At 30.0% G+C, this 26768-nt stretch overlaps 5 protein-coding genes across 15 annotated transcripts; 2 read left to right on the top strand and 3 right to left on the bottom strand.

Annotated features, from left to right (window-relative positions):
• Window positions 1-30: 30 nt before the first annotated feature.
• Window positions 31-2713, top strand: Nmt (N-myristoyl transferase). Its single transcript, XM_047063330.2, has 5 exons — window positions 31-192; window positions 276-1001; window positions 1061-1511; window positions 1583-1768; window positions 1842-2713. The coding sequence occupies exons 1-5, from the start codon at window positions 170-172 to the stop codon at window positions 1998-2000; spliced, it is 1545 nt and encodes a 514-aa protein (XP_046919286.2). The 5' UTR covers window positions 31-169; the 3' UTR covers window positions 2001-2713.
• Window positions 2061-2707, bottom strand: LOC124498977 (uncharacterized). The gene is given in 3 exon segments (XM_075735578.1): window positions 2061-2326; window positions 2328-2564; window positions 2622-2707. Coding segments are annotated over 3 exon segments (387 nt in total). The 5' UTR covers window positions 2646-2707; the 3' UTR covers window positions 2061-2200.
• LOC124499997 (ABC transporter G family member 20) lies at window positions 2694-10407 on the bottom strand. Of its 11 annotated transcripts, none has more exons than XM_075735577.1 (6): window positions 9427-10208; window positions 9220-9351; window positions 5128-6248; window positions 4036-5037; window positions 3325-3999; window positions 2694-3242 (listed from the first exon to the last, which is right to left on the bottom strand). In XM_075735577.1, the coding sequence occupies exons 3-6, from the start codon at window positions 6221-6223 to the stop codon at window positions 2995-2997; spliced, it is 3021 nt and encodes a 1006-aa protein (XP_075591692.1). In that variant the 5' UTR covers window positions 6224-6248; window positions 9220-9351; window positions 9427-10208; the 3' UTR covers window positions 2694-2994. The 11 variants fall into 11 exon arrangements, with proteins under 11 accessions (XP_075591692.1, XP_075591685.1, XP_075591687.1 ...); XM_075735570.1 differs by adding an exon at window positions 6414-6536 and having other exon boundaries at window positions 3325-5037; window positions 9243-9351; window positions 9427-10192; XM_075735572.1 differs by adding an exon at window positions 8597-8619 and having other exon boundaries at window positions 3325-5037; window positions 9427-10192.
• A 283-nt stretch (window positions 10408-10690) lies between these two features.
• On the bottom strand, window positions 10691-19815 carry LOC124491653 (uncharacterized). Its single transcript, XM_047054334.2, is given in 20 exon segments — window positions 10691-11624; window positions 11694-11933; window positions 11994-12170; window positions 12236-12415; window positions 12485-12661; window positions 12716-12835; window positions 12837-12893; window positions 12953-13129; window positions 13203-13385; window positions 13528-13707; window positions 13945-14214; window positions 14322-14501; window positions 14566-14742; window positions 14805-14981; window positions 15047-15220; window positions 15292-15665; window positions 17715-18434; window positions 18497-18672; window positions 19510-19634; window positions 19699-19815. Coding segments are annotated over 18 exon segments (4062 nt in total). The 5' UTR covers window positions 18519-18672; window positions 19510-19634; window positions 19699-19815; the 3' UTR covers window positions 10691-11147.
• Window positions 19816-21988: 2173 nt separating this feature from the next.
• LOC124499708 (uncharacterized) lies at window positions 21989-26260 on the top strand. The gene is given in 5 exon segments (XM_075728573.1): window positions 21989-22349; window positions 22430-22800; window positions 23334-24572; window positions 24574-25261; window positions 25367-26260. Coding segments are annotated over 3 exon segments (2187 nt in total). The 5' UTR covers window positions 21989-22349; window positions 22430-22800; window positions 23334-23462; the 3' UTR covers window positions 25756-26260.
• Window positions 26261-26768: the final 508 nt, after the last annotated feature.

The following is a 26768-nucleotide window of genomic DNA, read 5'->3' on the forward strand; positions in this document are numbered from 1 at the left end:
CGCATAAATCAGATGATTACCTCATCTATTGACAGGCTATCCATTGTATGACTCGAAACAATTTTTTCATTTGGATGACATGCTTATTTTTTAATAAAGCAAAATAAAATTCTTTAAAAAACTAGGATTTTTTCAAATTAAAAAACATTTTTACTGTCCGAAATTGACAATGAGCGAAACCTCGTCGCAAAAGTTTGTATAACGATTTTAAAGTCTTGATGATATATGATGATATTTTAAAATTATAATAATGATGATGATGATTTTTCTTTCAGGTCACAGGGTCCAGAATCGATAAATCAAGATGAAAAATTGACAAGTATTGTTGAAAATGGTGATATTATTAGCACGAATGATGTTGATTCCAGCAAAAGTAATAAAAAAAATAAGCACAAAAATAAATCCAACAATCAAGCTTCCGTATCTTCTAGTTCGAGCAATGTATCAGCACAGCCTTCAACAGTGAAAGATTCGACCGAAGCAATTCATAATGATCTAAAACGTGCTTTTGATCGATTACAATTAAAAACTGCTACAATGGGAATTGGAGGAACCGGTAATGAACAGCCAAAATCACGTGAAGATGCAATGAAAAAGAAATATGAATTCTGGGAAACACAACCGGTACCAAATCTAAAGGAAGATGATCCTCCTGTCGATCTGAACGCACCGATTCATCCACCAATGCAACCGGAAAAAATTCCTAAAGAATGTCTAAATCTACCGCAAGGTTTTCATTGGGTTAGTTTAAATTTGAACGAAGTTGATGGTGAAGAAATGTGTGAATTATATACATTGTTGGCTGAAAATTATGTAGAAGATGATGATAATATGTTTCGATTTAATTATTCACGTGAATTTCTTCATTGGGTTCTTCAAGCACCTGGTTGGAATCCCGATTGGTTTGTAGGCGTACGTGTATATAAACCGGATCAGAAAAAGAAAGGTAAATTAGTTGGATTTATCAGTGCGATTCCATCTACTATTCGAGTGTATGACAAGTAAGTATTTTTGATTTATTTTTCATGTCTTTGATTGATTTAATTTGATTTGATTTTAGAGTATTGGAAACTGTAGAGATAAATTTTCTTTGTGTTCATAAAAAACTTCGTTCCAAACGTATGACACCAGTGTTGATCAGTGAAATAACACGTCGTATTCGTTTGACAGGAATATTTCAAGCATTATATACTGCCGGTGTATTTCTTCCGAAACCAATTGCAACATGTCGATATTATCATCGATCATTGAATCCGAAAAAATTAATTGAAGTTGGTTTTTCACATCTGACACGTAATATGACAATTCCACGTACTGTAAAGCTATATCGGTTACCTGAACAGCCAAAATTGTCAGGTTTACGTCGATTCGAACGTAATGATATTAAACAGGTTCAAACATTGATGAATAAATATATGGAACGTTTTGATTTGGTGCCTTTGTTTTCCGAAGAAGAAATGGCTCATTGGTTATTACCTAAAACAGATGTTGTCGATTCATATGTTGTTGAGGTTAATAATCATTATCAATGTTTCTAAATAACTTTAATTAATTTTACATTTTTTTTTGTTTTTTTTTTCAGCGAACTAATGAAACAGATCAAAAGAAAGAAATTATCGGTTTTTTTAGTTTTTATATATTACCATCAACAGTTATGGATCATAAACAATATAAAGAGATTCGTGCCGCATATTCATTCTATAATGTACCAAGTGAACATTGTTCATTGCTCGAATTGATGCAGGATGCATTGATTATTGCAAAAAATGTATGTATTGAAAAAAAACCAATTGAATTAATTTTACCTTTCTCTTTTTTTATCTCTATTTTTTTCAAACAAGACTAATCTGGATGTATTTAATGCACTCAATCAAAGAGATAATGAAGTGTTTTTAAAAGAACTAAAATTTGGTGAAGGCGATGGTAATTTACATTATTATCTATTCAATTGGAAATGTCCACCCATGAAACCGGAAAAAGTTGGTGTCGTTCTTCAATAAACAAAAAAGAAAAATTGCTACAAAATACACAACAAGATTTATTTTATGCCAACAGTGAATTAGTAGTAGCAGTAGTATAGTAATGTTTTATTACTTTTTTTTCAATAGTCAAAATTATTTTTCACATCACTCAATCAAATTTTTTTCTTTGTTATGTGTGTTTGAACTAAATATATAAATGATGATGATTATATTATAATTTATAATTGTGATGATGAATAATTTTTGGATTGTAAATCATCATCATTACTATTATTTGTATTGAAATTAATTTTCATATTTGGTGGCAACAACACTGAACGACGTTGCTGTTTCGAACGTCTTTGGACAATCATTTTCAAATGCAGCCAATACATATAAACGTTCAACAAGTATGGCCATTATTATCCATAGGATTATGATTTCACCGATTAACAAACCGATTATGAACCATAACCATTGACGGAATGGAATATTAAGCATCTCGGCAATACGAAAATGATATGAATATTCTGAAATGAATGCGATTAATTGTAAAAAATCTTCAGAATCATATTGTTTGATTGGTCCAAGTTTCGTTTGAATCTATGGGGAAAAAAATGAAAAGAAATTTTCGATTCAATGATTCAATTTGTCGCTTACATATTCTTCAAAATCATTGTTCATTTTTTTTTTTTTTTTTTTTTTTGGTAGATGTTGATAAAAATTTCAAAATTTTTCATTTTTTCTAAAAATTTATTTTTTGTTTTTATAATTCATTTGAACAAAAATTTGATTTTTTTTCCACGAAAAAAAAACACTAAATATTACTAAACAATGAATTATTGGCACATTTATAATCACATTAAATGAATGAATGATTGAGAAGGGAAAGTGAAATTTTGAATGTTTGATGTTTGTTTTTTGTTGTTGAATTTTATATTTTGAAGAAAAAAAAATCACAAAATGACAAGACATTTGGGTTTGTTTGTTTGTTTGAATGAATGAGTGAATGAATTGAATATTGAATTGAAGCTCAAGAAGAGGTTTTAATCTTAAATATAATCAATGTAGATAGAACCAATATTACGATATAAATTGATGATATTGTATAACCAGCTGTAATTTTTCCAATACGAAAATCAAGACCACGAAATATAATTGAACGTAATGAATTTATTGGTTGTGTTAATGGTAATGATAGGCTTATATAATAAAAAAATCTTGGTAATGATTCTACTGGCCATATGATTCCGGAAAGAATGAAACCAGGCATGAAAATTCCTGTTGTGTGTAATAAATAAATAAATAAAAAAAAATAATTAAAGAAGCAATGATTGAAAAACTCAACGAAATCTTGACATACCTGAAATGAAAAATGCAGCCGAACGTGGTCGAGGACATATAACACCAACAAATAAACCGGCAACAATGCCCATAAATCCAAGCATCCATATTAATGATCCGGGTCCATACCATCGAATTGATCGTTGTGGAATACCAAACATATTTTTCATAAGGAATATTAATAATAATTCTTGTAAGAAAAATAAAACCGATTGAGAGATCATATGAGAGATGAGAATTTCAATACCGGATGCACCGGCCGTCAAACAACGTTCCTGTAATCCGGCCATTTGTTCTTTGATAAATAAATATGATGTTAACACTAATGCATAAGCGAAAACTATTGCCAATATTGTTCCTGGTAAAATGAATTCAATGAAACGAAGTCGTAAATTCTTTATATTAGTAGGAGGAGATGATCGCGATAGAAAATTTGGTATATCCAATGAAATTGGTATATGATTTTGTTTCATTGAATGATATATTTGTGGACAATCAAATGGCATTAATTCATGCATACGTTCATCATTCGTTAATAATTGTTGCATTGAATCAGCTAATGTAAAATTGATAAGATAATTGATAAAAAAATTTGAACCATCCAAATGTAATCGAAGGCCAAACATTGTTGAATTGAAACCCATACGCCAATTATAAATTAATTTTTGACAATAGGTAAAATTATCCTCTTCTTCTTCATCATCATTATCATGATTGTAATTATTGCCACCACTATTCTCATCTCGTGTACGATCATTATTTTGACTAGAATTTTTAAAATCAATTACCGTCTGTTCAATGAGCCACGGAACAATAACGGCTAATGTTTCACCACGACGTATACGTTTGATTGATTCATTTATATCGCCAACAATAATTTCCGGTTTGAAAATTGATCTATCAATCGTATAACGTATTAAACGTTCAATACGTGGATTATTTACATCGTGTGATTGAGCAATAACAATAGTGACAGGTAGATTATTTATAGAAGTGAATGGTCTACTAGATAGAAAACAAACTAAAATTATTTGCATAGCTGGAAATATAAAATAAAACAATATGATGAGGTGAATATTTCCAATTATGACGAAATAATTCTTTAAAACCAATGAATAAAGACGTTTAAAGTCAAAATTAAATAAATGTGATATGTATGCTGTACGACGACGTTCAGCAATTGGCCATTGTGCCATTGGTAATGGAAGTGATGTACGTTGTAGATCTTCAACATCCATTGAATCACCAGAATAATTACTATCATCACCATCATATGAATGAATGGTATTTTTATCTTTATTATTATCTACTGAATTTGCTACCGTAGCTGTAATATCAGATCCTGAACCATCAAAGTGTTGTTCTTGTTGTTGCTGGTGATTAATATCATGAAAATTGTTGGAATTATGGCTACTATTATCTGCTTCACCTAATGATTGACTTTGTGTTGTTTGATAACTTAATTGTGATGGTGGTGGTATTGTTAAATTTCCTGAAAATCCTTGGCCATCATTATTGGTTTGTTCATAATAAGCAATTGAAGGCCGTAAACGCCGTGGAATGTTGGACATGCAAAATTTATTATACATCTGTATGTATGTATGACAATGATAATTTCTTAATAATTCTTCTGGACGATCTTCAATATAAACATGTCCATCACGCATTAAACCAGCTTTATATGCATAACATAATTCTTCTGGATGTTTTGTTGTAAATACAATAGTCATTCCTGATAAATGAATAATTTCATTTGAAAACAATGGAAAAAAATGATTGATTATCAACAAGATAACAATGACAATAGAGATAAAAAACTTACCATCTTTTTCAGATAATTTTTCCAGATAAGACCAAACTGTTGATCGTACGAATGGATCAACATTATCAGTTGGTTCATCTAACAATAATAATGGTGGTGAATGTATGATGGCTACCATCAATGAAAGACGCCATAGATTTCCTTGATCTAAATCTCTTACTAATGTATGGACAGATGTTTGTATTGATGATGATGATGAATAATGATGATGATGATTTTTATGATTAGTTTCGATGAAAAAATTATTCAACATTTGTATTCGTTGACAAATAATACTTGGTGGTAATTGATAAAGACGTCCATAATAAAGTAATGTTTGTTTAATAGTCAATTCTGGATGTAAAGCAATTTGTTGTGGCATATAACCAACACAAATAGCTGATAATGGTGATAGTGATGGTCGTTGTCCAAATACTTCGATTGCTTGTGAATTATAAACCGGTATACGACCAAGAATACATTTAAGCAACAATGATTTACCATTATTTGCCGAACCAAGTAATGCATATATTTTTCCTTTTGGTATCTCTAAATTAATATTATCGAGAATATTTTCATATGAAAATGATTCAATACGAATAGCACATTTAGTCGGTATGCCAATCATTTCAAAACATTCTTCATTCGGTACAGACATTAATGTATGCATATTACGACAGAATGGTGCATGATGTAATGCATAACGTAATGCTTCCAATGATGCTAAACGTTCTTGTTCATCTTGTTCTTCTAATTCTTCACTACCACCATCATCATGATTATTGTGATCATTTGGATATTCTGAACGATAATAATTATAACTATTACGTTCACGTTCAAAAGCCCATGATTTTCCACTAAATAATTGTGGTAATTGTGATCGATGTTGTTTTTGCTGCTGTTGTTGTTGTTGCTGCTGCTGTTGTTGTTGATATTGAAGATAATCATTATTATTATTATTTGATATCGATATAGATGTGGAACGAAAAATTTTCATTGGTGGTTGTAAAATTTTTGATTCATCAAATTGATGATGATGTAATGTTTCCGTTGGTGGTGATGATAATATTGATGATGGTTGATCAATAAAACCGGTAAATTTTTTATTATTATTCATTTCGATTTAATTTTTGATTTTGAAACTGTCGAGAGAGAGAGAGAGAAAACAAAAAACAAAAGAATCGATTAAAGAAAATTGATTAAACAAACGAAACAATCACCACCATAGCCATAATATGTGTGAATAAAAGAACCATAACTGACCACCATTACCATCACTACAACCACAAAAATCGTAGACAACTTACGAAAAAAAAAACAAACGAACCATCAATCGATCGATTGATCGATGATGGCATCTGAAGCACATTTGAATTTAAAATATTTTCTTCGTCAATTGAATGAAAAGAAGAATAAAGAAGATGAATCGACTAGAGAAAGAGAGAGAGAGTGAGAAAGCTGAAAAAAAACTTGGCAAAATGGCAAAAAACAAATAAAAAATGTTCAAGAAAAACCAATGTCAAATGATTTTTTTTTTTTGGGCACTGTCACACACTCATAGCCAATCATCCGTGGTGAAAAAGAAAATGTTAAGAAATGCAACAAAACTTGTGCATACCAATAATAATGATAATAATGATCCAATGGATAAAAAAAAATATGCAAAATAGTAGACAATATATAAACGAATAGACAGCAACAATTTGACAATTGAATAAAATAAATGAAATGAAGAAATTCTCACCAGAAAGTTTGTTTATAGATAGATAGGCAACAACAAAATCATTGATCAATCACCGAAAAAAAAAAAATAAAATATCGACGATGAGAATTATTTGATCATCATCGATCATTGGAGTGAAAAATCAATCAATTTTTTTTTCACTGATGAACAAAAAAAATTGTTAAATATTGCGAATAATTAAAAAAATTTTTTTTTCTTTCTGATATTTATCTTGATTATAATGAACTAATTAACGTAAAAAAAATATTGGAATAATTTACACAAATGTTTGAGATAATAAAAAAAAAAAAATAATAATGATAATCAATGAAGCATATAGTAGATGCGTTCATTTCAGTTATTTAACGACGACGACGAAATTTTTAAAATGAATGATAAATAAAAACTTGTTGCTAATAATAATTGACCTTGCCTTTGAATTTTTTTTTATTTTTTTTGTTCATCATCATCTTCTTCACTTTTTTTTAAAGGGAAAATTTAAATAAATATGTAAAAAAAAGAAACAAAAATTGTTTCATCATTATCGAAAATTTTCAAAAATTTCAAATAAAACACAGCAAAACAAAAAAAAAACAATCCATCAGCAGATAGATGAAATAGACAAGAAAAATCAAAAAGCATAATATATGAAAATGAATTTTTCCTGAAAATAATAAAGTCTAATGATGATGATGATGATGATGCAAATGATAATGATTGATTGCTTAATCATTGAAATATTGATCAATTGTTGTTGTTGTTGTTAGTATGTGTGCCTTTGTCAAAGATGTCAATCAAAAGAATTAAAGATTATCCATTAAAAAAAAAAAAAAAAATTTACCAGAAGTGTCCACATTACCACATTGACAATTGAATGAATGAATGAATGATCAATGAGAATTGTTATTCAACCAGTCATTAAGTTATTATTATATAAAATATATACATGAAAATAAAAATAATTACAAGTTGATTGATTTTTTTTCGGTGAAAGAAAAAAAAAATTTTTTTTTTTTTCAAAAACATTCAAAAATCGCGATTGAATTTAGCCATTTTTGGTTATATATAGTAGTAAAGTGAAAAATGTTTCCATTTTCCAATTACAACTACCAATTATTACCACCAGCACTGCTAATAATTTTTGCAAAATGAGAACCCTCTTTTTTTTGGAAACGAAAAAAATTTTTTTTTTTCTTGATGATGTTTCAAGGATCTTCATCATCATCATCATCATCATAATCATCGATATGGTGGTTGTGGTTGTGTATATATTGGTTATTGGATTGCAAAATAAAAGTAACTATGATTTATGTGTATGTGAGTGCTTGAAACATTGAAAGATGGTATTTATTTATTATTAATCAAGTAATGATGATGATGAATTTAAAATGAACGAAAAAAAAAATTTTTTTTCGAATGAATTTAATAAAGGTCGAGCAATTTGGTTTTCCGGTCAACAGTATAAATATAAGCCGGTCACGCGTACAGAACATCAAGGTCAATTTTAAAAAAACAATCGATTAAAAATTCAAGGATATGAAAGTTGAAAAAAAAACAATTGATTGAATGGAATTTTTGGAAAAAAAAAGACAGGATACATACTCACACACACACACACGATTAAATCAATAATCAATTCAGCTGATGATCAGTGAATCAAAAAAAATCAATAAGAGAAACATACCTGGATGATGGAAAAAAAATTGTTTTGATGAATTGAATCAGCAGAAATTGAAAATTATTACATTAGATATATATTGTTCTCACCATTACCGTCATTGATTTTTGACCTATTTGTCATCACACACATCTCGCGCACAATTGGCGATTTAAATTTTTCGAAATTAAAAAACACACACACATAATTTCAGATTGCCAACGATTAATCGATTTTAGGATGGTTTTTTCCAAAAAAAAAAAAAAATTAAAAATAAAAAAAAACAAAAACAGAATATTTTGTTGGTTGTGTATTTGATATTTCCATCGATCATTTGATGAATAAATAAAATTAATTATTAATGAAAAAAAAAATGATGATGGTCAAATTGAATGAATTGGGAAAAAAAAGAATCCAATCAATGTCTACACACACACACACACACACACACACACACACACACACACACACACACACACACACATCACTATTACAGCCATCAAAAATACAGCCACTACTATCATCACCAAACATCATCAGCACTGAAAACATATACATATTCAAGACAAACAAACACAAACCAAAATTATCATCAACTATCCAACTACATACCAAACACATACACAAAAACACACACAGGGTAGTATATTTAATAAATTATGCGCTTAAAAGCACGTAAATTAAATGATAAGTTAAGGTATGGTAATGATAAAAATATAGAAACTTTTCTTACATAGAGGTAATATATAAATATACCTGGCTGCATTTCGGTGTGTGTGTGTGTAAGATGAACGGGCAAATAATAAACGTCGTTTATTTGAAGAAAAAAAAATGATAATGACGATGACGATAATATAATCGAATGCTAGCGAAAGAAGAAAATTAAAGATTGCAAGAATGTTCATTGAAACAAATAAAAAAAACACACACACACACTTACACATTTCTTATGTATTCGTTTTTTTTTTCGTTGTCGTCGTTGTTTTTGTTGTTTATGTTTATCAATATCATCAATAAGAAGTTCAGGGTGAAATTGAATTTTCGTCTTTCGATAGATTAATGGATGGATGGATGATGTGTGTGTGTGTGTGTGTGTGTGTTTGTATCGTGCGATCAGTGGATTCAAGGAAATTCATTTCAAAATGGTAAAGAAATCAACAAAACTTGCAAATACCAATTGCAAAAACACCGTTTTGAGTTGAAAATTAATGAAAAACATACACATGAATTTGCAATAAATAAATTTTCCATTTTCTGAACTAGAAAAAATATTTTTTTCAGTGATAAATAAATATATGTTGTTGATAGGTTTTTTGTCACTGCTCATTGATGTTTGAATATATGTTGATGAGCAATGGATGAAATGAAAAAAAAATATGTCAAAAAAAAAACGATTCAATGAATGATGATTCTTTTGTGGTTTGATCATCATAATGTTTATAGATAGATTTCATTTGAAAATTTCATCTTCAAAATTGTTGATTGTTGTTGTTGGTGTTTTGCCAAAAAAAAACAAAAATAAATGATGGCCATTTTCAATTTCAATTGTGTCATCGATGTTTACCATTGTTTATAATAGACAATGTGAAATTTTCAAATTGGCAAAAAAAAACATTGATCAACACTTGATAAACAACAACAACAACAACGACAACAACAAAAATAGTTTAGGCCGGATGTGAGCAAAACACACACACACACACACAGACACATAAACACAAACAAAATTCATAATTATAATCAACATCATGTATCATCATATGACATGACAAAAAAAAAATATTTTTTCAGCAATTTTTTTTTTGTTAATCAATTAATCAATTAAAAAAAATTATTTATTATTATTATGTTTTCAACACATTCGATGATTGTTGATAACAAAAAAAATGAGGCTTTTTCCTATCCATCAATAATCAAATGCAAAAAAAAATCGAATGTATTCGAATGAAATAAAAAATAAAAACGACTATTTCGACCAACGAATAGTCAATCATCAATGATTTTAATTTAATAATATAAAGTGACGAATGAATGAATGATTATCCATCTACAAAGGAAAACACCGGAAATTATGGAAAATCAATTAATTATCAAATCTGAAAAAAAATCTCGTCACGAACACACACACACACACACACATAGACACAATTGTCGGTAGAAAAAAAAACAAAAACATTCGACAAATTGTTTTCATTTGTCAAATGTTTTTCATTTTATTATTTTTAGTCATTTTATTTTTCAATATTTAATGATGAAAACAAAATCATTAAGTCAAATTATTGATTATTATATATATGAATATAAGGCGTTTAAATATTTTTGTTTGTTTGTTTGTTTGTTATTCGAAAGATTTCCACAATATGTGATTTTGTTGAAATCAATCAATAAAATTTATGTATTTGTCTGGTAGGGATTGATTTGAATTGTGTTTTTTTATGTTTTGTTGAAATTTTCAAAATTGATTTTTTTTGTTGTCAAATCTGTTGCCTGTTTGTTTGTTTGTTTGTGTGTGTGTGTGTGTGTGCGTTGTCACGTTTGAATAAACGGGGTCAATTTTTTTTTTTTTTTTTTTTTGGTTATAACCCTGAGGTGCTTTCCAAATTGATTGATTGAATGTTCGATCGTTGATTTGTATATTCGACCAATCAAATTTTATTTTATTTAGGCTCCCAATCGAATTGAATATGGTGATGTTGATGCACGTTGTTGTTGTTGTTGTGACTGAGTGACAATCGGTTTTTTAGGTGAATGTCGTATTAGATCATGTGTACGATGATGTGGTAGTGTTGTTGTTGTATATAACGGTTGCTGTTGCTGTTGTTGTATATTTTTCGAAGATGGTAATGTTCCATTTGCAAATGTAACCTTTTGTTGGGCATTAGCAGCAGTAGCATTCGGTAGTGTTGCTTTATCGATTATTTTTTGTTGAATAAAATTATCCATTTTTTGTGGCACCGGATGTTGATGTTGATTAGAACCAACTGGTTGCTGCTGTTGTTGAGCACCGGAAAAGAATTTATTCTGTGCTCGACGTAATCGTACACAATCTGGACACATTTTACAACGGAAATGTTCTTCACAATATGGTTCACCTTCAAATTCAAAATAATTTCCATTTTTCAATGCACAACCACAATCCTTAACGATCGATTAATTAGATTGATTAGAATTAAAGTGGAACAAAATGATAAAAAGAATAAAACATACCCGACAAACGAAACAATCAGTATGATATTTCGAATTCAATGCCGTCACACAAATCTTATCGACAATTGGTTTATTACATCCACGACAATAAGGTGCAAACAATTCAATATAACATGGACGACAATAACCTTTCGATTCATGTTCATGATAGCCATCAGGATCATCGCTCATTGCTTTATTACAATGAGCACAAGTGAAATGTTCTGGATGCCATGTTTTATTCAATGCAGTCAAACATTTCTATAAATCATTATTAGAAAATTTTCTTGATTTTTTTTCATGAAAAAATTTTCACATTACCTCAACGATTGGTGCTTCACAAGCGGCACATTTAGGTGAAAACAATGCATGATAATCTGCTTCACAATATGGTAGGCCATCTTTTTCACGGAAAGCATTCAAATCCAATGGTACACCACATTGAACGCAAGCAAAACATTCTGGATGCCATGTTTTTCCCAATGCTGATACGACTTTCTGTGGTTTCATTTGTTCAAACAAATCAGTCAAATTTATAAAATGAAATTGAAATTGAAACTTACATCAGTGATTGGTTTTTTGCATGCAAAACATTTTGGCAGAAATAATTCACCAAAATGAAATTTGCAATATGGTTTACCATCATGTGTTTCAAAATCATTTGGATCCAGTATACGATCACAAGCTGGATGTGAACAAACGAAACATTGTGGATGCCATTCTTTACCCAGAGCAAATACAGGCTTCAAAAAGAAATGATGATGATGATGATTGAAAAATTAAAAAATTTTGAAACACCAAAAAATACATACCCGTTCTTTAATCGGTTTGTTACATGCACAACATTTTGGTGAAAATAATTTATGATAATCATTTTCACAATATGGACGGCCATTCTTTTCATAATAATTATCCGGTGATAATGGTATATGACATTTATCGCAATTGAAACATTCTGGATGCCAATCATGACCCATAGCTCGTAATGGCTACAAATACAAAGATAAAATATTTTTGATGGCAATGAAATGATGAACACTTACAGTTCCTTTAATTGGTTTCGAACATCCATAACATTTTGGCATGAAAAGTTTATCGAAACAATTTGGACAATATGGACGGCCATTCTTTTCCAAAAAGTTATCCGGTGATAATGGCACACGGACATTTATCGCAATTGAAACATTCCGGATGCCAATCATGTCCCATTGCTCTTAATGGCTATTGAAAAGAAGACAATAATCATTGGAAATATCGATTTGAAAAATAAGAAAACCTACAGTTCCTTGAATTGGTTTTGAACAAGCAAAACATTTCGGCAAGAAAAGTTTATCAAAACAATTGGGACAATAAGGTCGGCCATTCTTTTCCAAAAAGTTATCCGGTGATAATGGTACTCGGCATTTGTCACAATTGAAACATTCTGGATGCCAATCATGACCCATAGCTCGTAATGGCTATCGAACAATAACAACCAAACAAACAAACAAAAAAAGATTATTGAATGAAAAAATAACCATCAACACTTACAGTTCCACGTATTGGTTTTGAACATGCAAAACATTTAGGAGAAAATAATTTATGATAATCATTTTCACAATATGGTTTGCCATTTTTTTCATAAAAATTTTCCGGATCCAATGGTATTTTACATTGATGACATTGAAAACAATTTGGATGCCAATCTTTACCCATTGCTCGTATATAATTATTCTAATGATGATAACAAAAAAAACGGATGATTAGTAAATAAAAATTCACATGTAAATCAAAACAGGCAAAGCATTGAAAGGAAAAAAATAGATGACAAAATGATGGGCAATGTAGCCATTAGCCAATATATATGAATATTTACATCTTTAATTGGCTGTTTACAACCAGCACATTTTGGTGAAAATAAACGATGATAATCATCTTCACAATATGGTAGGCCATTTTTTTCATAAAAATTATACGGATTCAATGGTTTCATACATTCCGTACATTGAAAACAATCTGGATGAAAATTTTTTCCCAATGCCGATACATAATTGTCCTAAGAATTCACATGATTCATTAGAAACACAAAATTTTAAAAAACACACAGACACACACAGGCATAAATTTGAAGCCAAAAAAAAGACGATGAACAAAATAAGCAAACAAGGATTGTGATGCATTTGGTTAGAAATGTAACGAAAACTCAAAAAAAAACAAAAGACGAATAGACATTGTTGCTGATATTTAAAAACAATTCGAGCTATCCACATTTAACACGCTAATAATTACTTACATCCTCGATAGGCCCATGACAACCATCACAATCAGGCCTAATTGGTGGCCTATTGTGACCCGAATCCACATGATAGGATTCAATCGGTCTGAATGATGGTTTTTCTTGTAATAATGGTTCTAATAATGATTCAATATCTATTTCCGGTGGTGGTGGTTGTTGAAATATTGGGGTAGAGGACTTAGGTGGTGGTGGTGGTGGTGTAGGTCGATTGTAAAGAGCATCACAATCTGGATGCCAATATTGACCTTTATTATACACTGGTTTGCCCTTTTTTTCATGATTTTGTTTAGAAAGAAATATTAAAGTGGTTAAAGGATAAATGAATGAGAAGAAAGGAAAAGGAAATTCTAGATAAATTGGTATTGAAAACTTACATCTGTAATTGGTTTAGTACAACCAGCACATTTTGGTGAGAAAAGATTATGAAAATCTTTTTCACAATATGGTTTGCCTTGATATTCTTTAAATGTTTCCGGTGTCAATGGTTTAACACAAACCGTACAACGGAAACATTCTGGATGCCATGGATGGCCCATTGCAATCATTTGACGGCCCTAAATGTAAGTGAAAATCAACATTTAAATCGAATGGTATTTTATGTAGAAAAAATGAACTTACGTCAGTAATTGGTTTTTTACAACCATAACATTTTGGATGAAATAGATCCATATAATCTTTTTCACAATAAGGCAGGCCATTCTTTTCATAGAAATTACGTTCTTCCAATGGTATACCACAATGTGTACATTTAAAACATTGTGGATGCCACATTTTACCCAATGCATTGATTGCTTTCTATACAAAATGGAATATTTGATTTGAATAAAAAATTAAAATACCTGGCTTTATACACTCACATCTTTGATTGGTAAATGACAGACACAACATTTGGGTGAAAATAATCGATGATAATCTTCCATACAATATGGTGATCCAAGACGTTCAACAAAATTATCCGGTGTCAAACGTTTACCACATTCAACACAACAAAAACATTCCGGATGCCAGATTCGATTCAATAGATTATATCGATTCTATCGAATTGAATTCAATCATAATTATATGTCTAAAAATTGAATAATTTTCTCCGAATACTTACACTTTGTGTTGGTTTTTTACACACATTACATGGTGGTCCAAACAAACGTAAATGACAATCCTTGCAATATGGTTTATCATTTTCAACAACATATTTATGTGGTTTAAGGATTGTATCACAATTTGTGCATGTAAAACATTCCGGATGCCACATTTGATCCAATGCGGTTACAAGCTGATGAATAAATTTCAGATTATCAATTTAAATTTAAAAAAAATGAAATGAAATAATAATGAAAAACATACCGAACCGACAATATATTGGCCACAAGCACCACATGGTCCTTTAACTGGTGGCGGTGTATATTTATAATCCAAATGATGTGAATGATATTTGCAATTATGTTCAGTAGTTGTATCGATTTTATCTTTTGGTGATGGTGTACGTGTTTCAATATATTTTTGTGGTACAATCAATTGATGTACTGGTGATGGTGCACGTGGATCCATTGTTGTTGCAGGGCTACGATCACGACTTTCAGTTTTACGATGTGGTAATGGTGATTTTGATGCCGTCGGTGGTATCATAGCAAAATCATTATATTCAAATTTTTCACCTTCTTCTTTAATACGATGTGCTTTACGTGTATGAGTCTTTTCCATAGAATAAAGCGAGATATCTACAAACAAACAAAAAAAAACAAACAAAATTGAACACAATCACACACAAGAACCAAAACAGGAAGAAAACCTACAAATGGGTAAAATATCTCTCACTTGACCCGGGATTGATTAAGAGGGGTCAATAGAGGTCACACACACACACACGAACAAAAACAAAGTTACAACAAAAAAAAATTGTTTTTTTCTTTGTTTAAGCTGTCATATTAAAAATATTTTCTCCCGATGATGATGATGATCTTGTCATATCAAATGCACAAGTTCAAGTGAAGTAAATAATAAAATTTCGGTCGAAAATTGTCTTATTTTTGTGGCCATGGATTGCCATAAACACAACTAACATACACGTCAATATATATAAACGCAACCATCTTTATGAACCATTTTTTCTTCATTTTGATTTCATTCATAACATCATCATCATCGTCATTATGTTCAAACATCACTCATGTGATGATATATAGAACAAAACGTAATGTGATAAATTATGATGGTTGGTGTGTTTGGCTAGTGAAACTGTTTTTTTTTGTTCGTATGTTTGTATTAGTTCTTGAACTAAATTTTCTTTAAAAAAATTGCAAATAGAAAATGGGAACGATGCCAAGCACAGAATAAATAAATAAATGAAAGAATCAATGAATGGCAACCAACAAAAAAAAACACTAGTAAAAATTCATGGCAACAGAAAACCATCTTGATAAAATCATTTTGATCCATGTGGGTGGAAAATTAAGAAAAAAAAGTAGGATTCTGGTTTGGTGAAAAAAAAAATTCTCGCTAATCAACATGAAATCAAAAAATTGGTTTTCAGTGTTTTAGTGTAAAAATGGTCATTAAAAAAAACTTGGTGAATCATTCTGGTTATTTCTTGAATTCATCAAGAATAAATAATTCTTTGTAATTCTTTTTTTCATCATCAATGTTTTATTATTACACAAACACAGAGAGAAAAGTTCAATTCTCAGAATATTTTTCCATTTCCTAATCTAATATCACATTTTTCCAAAAGTATTTATCTTTATTAAAAATGGTAATAAAGTTGCACCACCATATTCCATATTTGGAATAATTGAATAAAATAAATATATACACTACTTATATATATCTTGATGAAAATAATATTATTATTACATGAATGAATGAAATATAAAAGCTAAAACCATAAAAAGTAGTGAACACAGAAGCTAAGCAAACACAACGCAAAGAGGAACCAAACACAGAGAAAAAAAATATGAAGCATATTCAATTCAATCTATGATGATAATGTTTGATTACAAGGTTGAAGACACATACACATAGCAAAATAGTAATTTAGATTCAATTATAGCCATCATCATCATCACATAGACATTATTTGCTAAATTATTGATCGACCATAAATGGTCAATCAATCAAGAACATGCATACAAACCACATACACACACACACACACAATAAAAAACTGTCAATAATTTCAATGAACAAAATGGAATGAAAATTGTTTTTGGAAAATTTTTTCATGTGTGAAAACAGCACAGCATGAAATGAAAAAAATTATTTTTCATAATTTTTTTTCTGGTAAATATATGTAGAACATTTCCGCTTTTGAAAATAAAATTTTAAAAAATAGTAAAAATAATCATCATCATCATCATCGACCTTGATGAATATTGATGATGATAATGTTGGAAAGACGAAAGCAGCAAAATAACATTCGACATTGAGAATTGAAAGAAAAAAAATTATATTATGATTGTGGGCGTCATCATTGATGATGATGATGATTAGCGCTTGGTAATTCTTGTTTTTTTTCCCAAACTAGCTAAATTTAGCTACTAAAGAACGAATGAAAAAACACTGAATTTGAACTAATTTTTGTTGTTGTTGTTGTTGGTCTCATTCTCCCTTTCACCACCAATACAAACATAAATGATGATGATGTTTTGATGAATTGAGGCCAATGTTATGTCAATCAAATGTCAATCACATATATAGCAACACAAAAAGGGGTTAAGGTCAAAAATACCGATTTTTTTCCTGGAGGTTAGAAAAATAATTCAAACACTTACCTGTATCCAATTCTGGATCCGGTAGAATATCAATATCTTTTGTTGATGATTGTAATGATGAACATGCTTGTTCAAATTCTTTACGATTTATGAATTCTTCATCCTGAAATTTTACTTTACGTGATGATCCAGTTGGTGTTGTTGATATTGGTTGTGTGCCACCATCACCACTTCCACCGCTACTTGAACGTGTTGTTTCTTCACGACGTTCAACATGATACAAACTATAACCAGCGGGTTTGGTAATTTTCTGATTATGATGATGATGATGATGACCATGTTTGCAGTTTTCATCAACATGATGTGTTAATTTTGACATTGAAGATGAACTTCTTGCTGGCATTGGTGATGTTTGTCGCATGTATGGTGTTGTAGAATCGATTGTAGTTTCCGATCGTAAGGCACCATCACTACCATAACGTGTTGTTTTCGTTGTTGTTTGTTGTGTGGTAAATGTTTTCAATACACGTTTACCAATACCACCATCAGCGGTTTGATATTCTTGTACAATAGTTTCCATTGGTGATGTTGATGATGTTGTTGTTGCATAACTATAATCCTGTGTTGATGTACCAACACCAGATGATGGTGAACCATCCACAAAAGCCGATGTTATTAATTGACCACCACCTGATGATAATGGTGATTTAGATCGTTCTAAGCTACTTGAATCAAATGTTGATCCACCTTTATTATTTGTGGATAAATATTCACTTCGTGCTAAATGTAAATAATAAAAGATTCAAATCAGAAAAAAGGTTTCAAACAAAACAGCAACAAACCTTGATATTGTAGACTTGCCATTGTTGTTGTTATTAGTCAATAAGGAGAAAATTTAAATTTGAATGAAACAATTTATCAAATTTTTTAAATGATAATATTGTCAACAAATCAAATCATATCTTGCCGTATCTAGATCACAATGTTCGAAACAGAAAATCAATCATCGAATATTGGTCTAAAAGTCAGGAAGAAGAAAAAAAAATGAGAAAAAAATGAGATTTTAAAATTCTCAAATCAACCGTGTATAACGTGTAATAAGAGCGTGTGTGATGTGTAAAGAAGAAAAAAAAATTTGTTTTTCAGAAAAAAAAATCAGAAAGTGGAAAAAAACAGAGTTCGTAGCAAACAAAATCACTTTTCTTCACTTTTAACATCATCATCAACATCGTATTATTATTTGTTCATCAAACAGACTTTTTTTTCTATTTTCTCTCTTTTCTCGCCAAATAATAGTGAGAATGGTGAAAAAGAGTGGGGAGAAAATTGTTGATTCAAACATGAAAAGAAAAGAAAAAAAAATAGGATCCTTTTCTATTTGTTTGTGTGTTTGTATGCCAAAGAAAGAATAAAGAAAGATGTGAGGTATAAAGTAATGTAAATGCAATTTAGTCATTCAAAGAACAATGAAAAGTGAAAGAAAAAATTGGCAATGAAAATGTCTTTTTTTTGTAAAGAATATATAAAGAATGTGGAATTTTTTCATCATCATCATCATCATTAACATCGACATGTTTACAAATCATGAACATATTACACATGCAAATCGATCAATGTTCAATCATCATGATTGTAATATTGATGAATTTGGAATGAAATTATTCTGTAATTACTATTTCAAAAATGCAATCACAGATTCTTTTGGATTTTTATCATATGGAATTTTTTTCTGTAATGTCAAATTTTGTTCTAAAAATAGACATAGCTATAGACATATTAGTGGCGGGAAAAAAATGGATGTTTGTAAACAACAGACAAACACACACACACACAAATAAACAAACAACAAACAAACCTGATCGAAATGCAAATGCCACGATGTAAATCAAATCACTGGGGTAAAATTTGAATCAAAATAACAAATCCAAAATGATAAACAAGTTGCACGGAATTTTTTTTCTTCTTTTCAAAAAAAAAAATCTGTTTGACGGAATAAAAAAATGGACAGAGTGAAAAAAAATCATCATACACAAACACATCTTACCTGCACAAAACGATTCGATTGAATGAAACTCTTTTTGCTGGGCAAACATTGGATCATTTTGTTTGTGGCTGGTGATTTTTTCTTTCCATTTTTGACATCAAAGACAAATAGAAACCAAAAAGAACTGGCTTCTTGTATGTTTGCAGGTGGCAAAGAAAAAAAGAAAGGAAATCCTACATGTTACACACTTGTCATATCATCAGCCTACGTCAAAAAAAAAAAATTTCTCGTCAAGAGAAAGAGAATTTTCTAAAATTAAATAAATATAAAACAAAATTAAAATGGGTGGATTGCACACATTGATTATTTCTGTCGACAAATCAAACCTTTTTTTTCGTTGATTTCCCAGTATAGTTTTTTTTTCGTGTAGGCGATATATTTCCAGTGGGTTGTTGTTATTGTTATCCAATAAAAAAAACCGGATCTGACCAAACTAGGATGATCGATATTCATTTTCATTGAAAAAAATTCAAAATTTTTTCCATTCTGTCATTTATGAATTGAAACAATACAGGTAGGTAGCGGTAGATGACTTCTATAGATGATGTTCCTGTTTTTTTTTATTCGTTTCATGTGTTTTTTTCCTTCACTTTCTGGAACAAAAAAATTTTTCTTTCTTTCGAAATGGCACCACCATCATCGTATAAAGGTTATAATCATCAGGGAAAATGTCGTCATGATCAATTATCATCACCGGTTAAAAATGAAATACGACAACAGCTAAATTTATTGAATTTAGTCGAAAATGCTGATGATGATGATGATGATTGTATCGACGCATCATCATCATTTTTCTCAGATGATGATTATGGTGATTGTGAACAAGCCATGGACGTCAATATTGCTGATTTGAATTTGAACATTAATGATCGGTCATCATCGAACAACCACCATACTACAGCGGTTAAAATGAATGGACAACAAATCGATTGGCCTGAATTGGATGAGAAACAATCGCAAAATTTGAACAAGAAAAAAGTGGAAAAATCAAATAAAAAACAAAAAAATCCACTATCATTCGTAGCAGCATTGTTGTCGCCGAAAAAAAAGAATTAGATTCGATTTGATATTTTTTTTCTCATTAGTTTTTCATGCATGATGATTGAATTAAATATGTTTTTTTTGTTCTATAACTCATGAGTTACTTCTTGATAATCTGATATTGTCATTTTTAGGCTTTGATTATCCATAAATCCAACAAAGAATAACCATTGTAACATGATTCTGTTGACGGATTTTGTCATCATCATCATACGATTTAATTCGGATTCAAAGCAGCAAAATTTCAATTTTTCATTCATTCATTTGCGGTAAATGAAAAATTCATTTTTAGCTTTATAAGCAATCCATTTGCAACGTTTAAAGAGTGGATGTAGTATTTTCTTTTTCTTTTTTTGTTGAATTATAAATACTACAAAGACAAAAATAAATATAAAATGCTGTGTGTAGGCGTGAATACTTGTTATTGATGATGATGATGATGGTGATGATGATGATAATGATGACGATCAAAATGCCATGATCTGTTGTTGTTGTTGTTGTCGGTGGTGGTGATGGTGTTGGTGGTTGGTGTTGAAGCCATGATAACAACAACAAATCGTTTCCGTTGACCTCGTTAAGAATTTTTTTTGTTTTATTTCGTCAAACAAAGAAAAAAAAATCTTGAATAAGGAATATTTTTGAATTTAAACAAGAACACGAGTTTTTTTTGTTTCGTCTATGAAATTCTACGGTAATATTTGTTGTTCATTCATTTTGTATCAGTTGAAATGTTCAAAAATGTTCTTCGGTGATCGAGAACAAAAGAAATCACATGAAATTGCAAAAAAAAAAAAAAAAAAAAAGTTTCAAACATTCGATTCAATCGATGGTGATTATGGCGAATGTTCTGTCATCTAGTGGTCAATCATCAAAATTCCTACGAAATATATGGTAGTAGTATTGTTGAATGTGAAAATTATATAGTTCACACACTAATCATTTACTACTACTACTACTACTACTACAATAATAAATTTTTTTTTCTGATTTCTAACATTATTCTTGTCCACTATGTATTGGATATATTTGTATGTATGAAAGAAGAGATAATTCATCATGGAATATGATTTCCTGTATACTACTACCAAATTTGGAACAAATGACAAGTAATTCTATCAGTAGTAGTAGTAGTAGTAGTAGTAATAATAGTAGATAGAGATTGATGATCATTTTAGGATGGACAGACACACACACACACACATCAAACTATTCTATTCTCTCTCTCTCTCGCTTTCTGCCCATTTGCTCCAAAAGATATTCGCTCCTTCTGTCTGTGTTTGTGTGGCCAAAAAAAAAAGGAAAAAAAAATTTTTTGTGTTTATCCATTGATTTTATCCATTTTTCTTTTAATGATAAATTATCATCATCATGTCAATTTATAAATCATTGACAATTACATAGAAAAAATTGTTGTTTTTGATGTTGTGATCGATTATAATCTTTTTTTTTTTTCTTTAACAACTTGCCACACTCGACAATGAGCGAGAGATAAAACAATAATATTAGAGATGGCTAGATAGATTATCATCATTGATTTCACCATAGTAGCATCATCCATGTTTGTTGCAATTAATAATAATCAATAATAATCAAATAAATCAACTAAATGGGTATGTCGAGTTGTACACAAATTTTTTCACTTAATAATTTGGATTTTTTTTACGTTTTCTGTTATTTCATGATTCTATAGAATTTCTACAGAAAAAAACAACAACAACAAAAATCACATTTAAAACGTCTTCCACCATCATCATCATTGATTGTAAGCTCAACACATTTTATTTCGTTCAAATCATCATCATCATCATCATCACTACTATGTCAATGATGATTAACTGTATTGATGATTATTATCATTAGTGATAATGTACTACAACAACAACGACGATCATTTATTGTTTGATAAAACAACAAAACTACAACATTTGAATTTTGATCCAGTTTTTTTTTGTTACGATTCATTTATAAAATATATGTGATGATGATGATGATTGCAACAACAAAAGATTATTTCATTTCATCACTAGAATCTAAAAATTTTTAAATTTTCAATTTTTTTAGGTAAGATTCATCGAATTTCCTTTGAATTTTCCTTTGACTTTTTTTCTGTGATTTAGTCATCATCGACATTCGAAATGATATTATCGTTTGGTGTGTGTGTGAGTTGGATTTCCGTTCGTTTTTTTTCGCCAGAAAAAAAAATTTTAGTTTTTATAACTGGGCTTGTCCTGTTGTAATGTTTAAATGTCTATAATAATAATCATCATCAATGTATGTATATTTGTGTGTCTGCCTGTTTTTTCATTTTCAAATATCAATGAATTGCATATTGGCGTTGGTGGTGGATATATACATATTGATGATGTGATGACACACACACCACACAAAATAATCGAAACTATAGAAACGCCATATAACCAAAAAAATGAAAGACGTCACATTTTTTTTTCTAGTTACAGGGATAATGATAATATAATTTGTTGATGACTACTGATTTATATCCGATTTAACCAAAAAAAAAAAAAAAAAAATGAATTTTTTTTTCTGTTTTACTAATTTTTTCTGTTCTGTTTTTTTTTCTCGCATTCATACAGCCCAATTTCTAACATTTGAAACATTTGTCTAGTTTTTCATCTGGATTTTATTGTGCCAATCTGTGGAAATTTTTTTTTTCGTTCACCCACAATTTTTAAATCTACAAAAACCAAAAAAAACAAAAGAAAATGCCATTAGAACAACGTGTTATACAACCAATTTATGTATCACGTGGTTGTTTTCAACCGGCCGGTAATAATAATAATAATAATACTGGACAACAACAACAACAGCAAACAACTAATTTACCAAATATACCAAATGAATTAGAATGTGTTACAAATGGTACACTTGGTAATATTATTAGACAATTATCATCATTATCAAAACATGCTGAAAATTTATTTGGCTGTTTATTGGATGATCTACAATCAATGTTACAACGTTCAGCACAATTACAAACACGTATTGAACAATTATCACAACATGTTGAACATTTAGATTCATCTACACAAGATAATTCTCATTATAATGATCCATCTTATTATCGCCATCATCAACAAACAATGATGATGATGATGACAACGACGATGAGAAAACCAATAATACATCGTGGTAGTGGTGGATCGGCCAACATTTCTACCAACGGTGGTGAACAATTTGATCAACAAGTTGTTGCACGTACAACAATACCGGATTCATTACGTGAAGTATATCAACGTTGTGATCCACCACCAACATTGGATAAATTGAATCCATTCCGTGATGATAATATCAATGGTTTAACGCTTTATACGAATCCAAATTATTTTTTCGAATTATGGCGTAAAGAAATGTTACAGGAACCACATTCATCGAAACATTCAAGATCAACAAAAATCACCAAAAATAAACAACAACAAGGTGATATACATGGTTCAGCCAAATCTTCATCATCAACGAAACGAAATCGTCAACAAACAGCATCAAATAAACAATTACATTATCAATCATCAACGGATTCAAATTCATATGGACAACAGCAACAATCATTACCACCACCGCCATCATCACAATCAAATAATAATAATAATAATGGACAACAACAACAATATTATCCACCGTCATCACAACAACAGCCAACTTCTCATTATCATCCTGGTTATTATGCCCAACAGCAGCAACAACAACAACAACAAATGGAAATTTTAACAGCAAAACAAATGATGCCTGGATCTGGAACTGGATATACTGTGATTGAAGGATCATATATTGATCCAAATAATTATCAACATCATTATGTACAACATCAATATAATATATAATAATAATAATAAACCTACGTCCATACCTTTTCAACAGCAACAACAACAATCTGCTAGACCTAATTCTTTGGAATTACAACATCAACAACAACAACAGAATTATTATTATCCGAATAATAACCAACAACAACAATCCGGTTATAATTTATCATCTGGTCAAACAAGAATGGTTCCGACACAACAACAGCAGCAACAATATGGAACGACGACAATGCCATATCAAACAACAACGGGACAACAACAACAAACACCACCTCAACAACATTCGCCAAGTGCTACAATGAACAATAATAATACAACACCAACAAGACGTTTATCTGGTGCTCAAGTATCAAGGCCTTCAGCTCCACCACCAGCACCACCGGGTGGTAGTGGTACTAGTTCCGGTACAAATTCACAACCAGGAACACCAAGAAAAACAACAATGATGATGATCAATGGACAGGAAGTAGAAATGCGTCAAGATTCATTGAATAATAATAATCGAATGGTTTCAAGAGATTCACTTCCACCACCACCACCACCGCCGCCAATTTCTTCACAAAATGCTCAAATGTCAAATGGAACGGCAAATGAAATGATTGATGCATCATTGCCTCCGCCACCTCCTCCACCACCACCCCCAACAGGAACAATGACCACAACTTCGTTCAACAACAATAATAATAATACGAATCCTAATAGTTAGTATATTTATAATTTGAAAAATAAGTGTCTAATTTTTTTGTTGTTGTTATTTTCATAGACGATTTTACCTCACCACCGCCACCACCACCACCACCAATGAATGGAAATGGTACTATTTCCGATGAATAATCAACAGTTATCATATAAACAACAACAACAACAACAACAGCAAACACAAATAGCAAATAAACCAACGGCAGAAGAATTAAAATCTGTGGTCCTTAAAAAGATTGATCCAAACTCATTGCCACAATCGAATGCAAATGATGATATACGATCGAATTTATTGGCTGCCATAAGACATGGTATAAAATTGAAACGTGTAGCTGAAGAAAAGAAAAGAGAAGTAGAACAAAATGGTCCATTACATGATGTAGCATCGATATTAGCACGTCGTGTTGCATTAGAATTATCCGATTCAGATGGTGTCGATGGTGGTGATGATGATGAAAATGAAAGTGATCCTTGGGATGATGAAAGTGAATGTTAAACAAACATCAAAATCAAATGTGCACAAAAAACCATCAATCCATTTCGAATCATTCTTGTCGTCTTTTTTTTCGTCTATTTTTCACATTTGTAGATAGTCAAAAACAAAACGGTACGGAAACATTTTTTTTCTAATTCAAGTATTTTGGGAGAAAAAAAACGTTTACCCACCACCCTACTACTCCCACATTCAATTTGTATATTTTTTTTTTGATTTAGCCAAATCAATCAATGATCGATTATATATAGAAACAACACAGCATTTTATTATTTATTTTAAACAAACAAACAACAAATACAAATCGATCATTCAATGAATATTATTATATAAACAACAATAACAACAACAACAACAAAAGAAAATTATCATCTGGGCTATATCCACGATCAATCAATCAATCAATTTATTCATTCATTATTTCACTAATAATTCTACTTATTATCATCATCAATTTTTTTTTTCTTTCTCTATTTCCAAAGACCATTAAATGTATTCATCAATCTTGTGTGTGTATGTGTATGTGTTTTATCAAAATTTTTCAGAATTTTTTTTTTCTCATTTCTCGATTTCCACAAGTTTTTTTTACTATAAACATTTATTAATCATTAATAATTAAAGAAGAAACAATTGAATAACAGTAGAATTTGGAATTTTAAGAATTTTTTTTTTTGCAATATAAAAATTCCGAATGAAATGTTCGAATTGGAATTTGTGATTTTTTCGAATCTTTTTTTGTTGTTGTTGTTGTTGTTTGATACTATAGTGTTTATGAACAAGACGAAAATGTCTAGCGATGATAATGTTGTTGTTGTTGTTGAAAACATTGTTCATGTACCGGAACCGAAAATATTTTTTCGTAAAAATCATCATGAAAAATTATCAATATTGGAACCATTATATTTATATACATTGATTGAATATTTGGAAATTCTGGATGATTATTATCTGCAAGAAAAACATTTAAATGATGTGAATGAAGATTGTAACCATCATCGAATGATTGTTGATGGAAA

This window comes from Dermatophagoides farinae, chromosome 2 (genome assembly GCF_024713945.1).
Source record: "Dermatophagoides farinae isolate YC_2012a chromosome 2, ASM2471394v1, whole genome shotgun sequence".
NCBI classification, from domain to species: Eukaryota; Metazoa; Arthropoda; class Arachnida; order Sarcoptiformes; family Pyroglyphidae; genus Dermatophagoides; species Dermatophagoides farinae.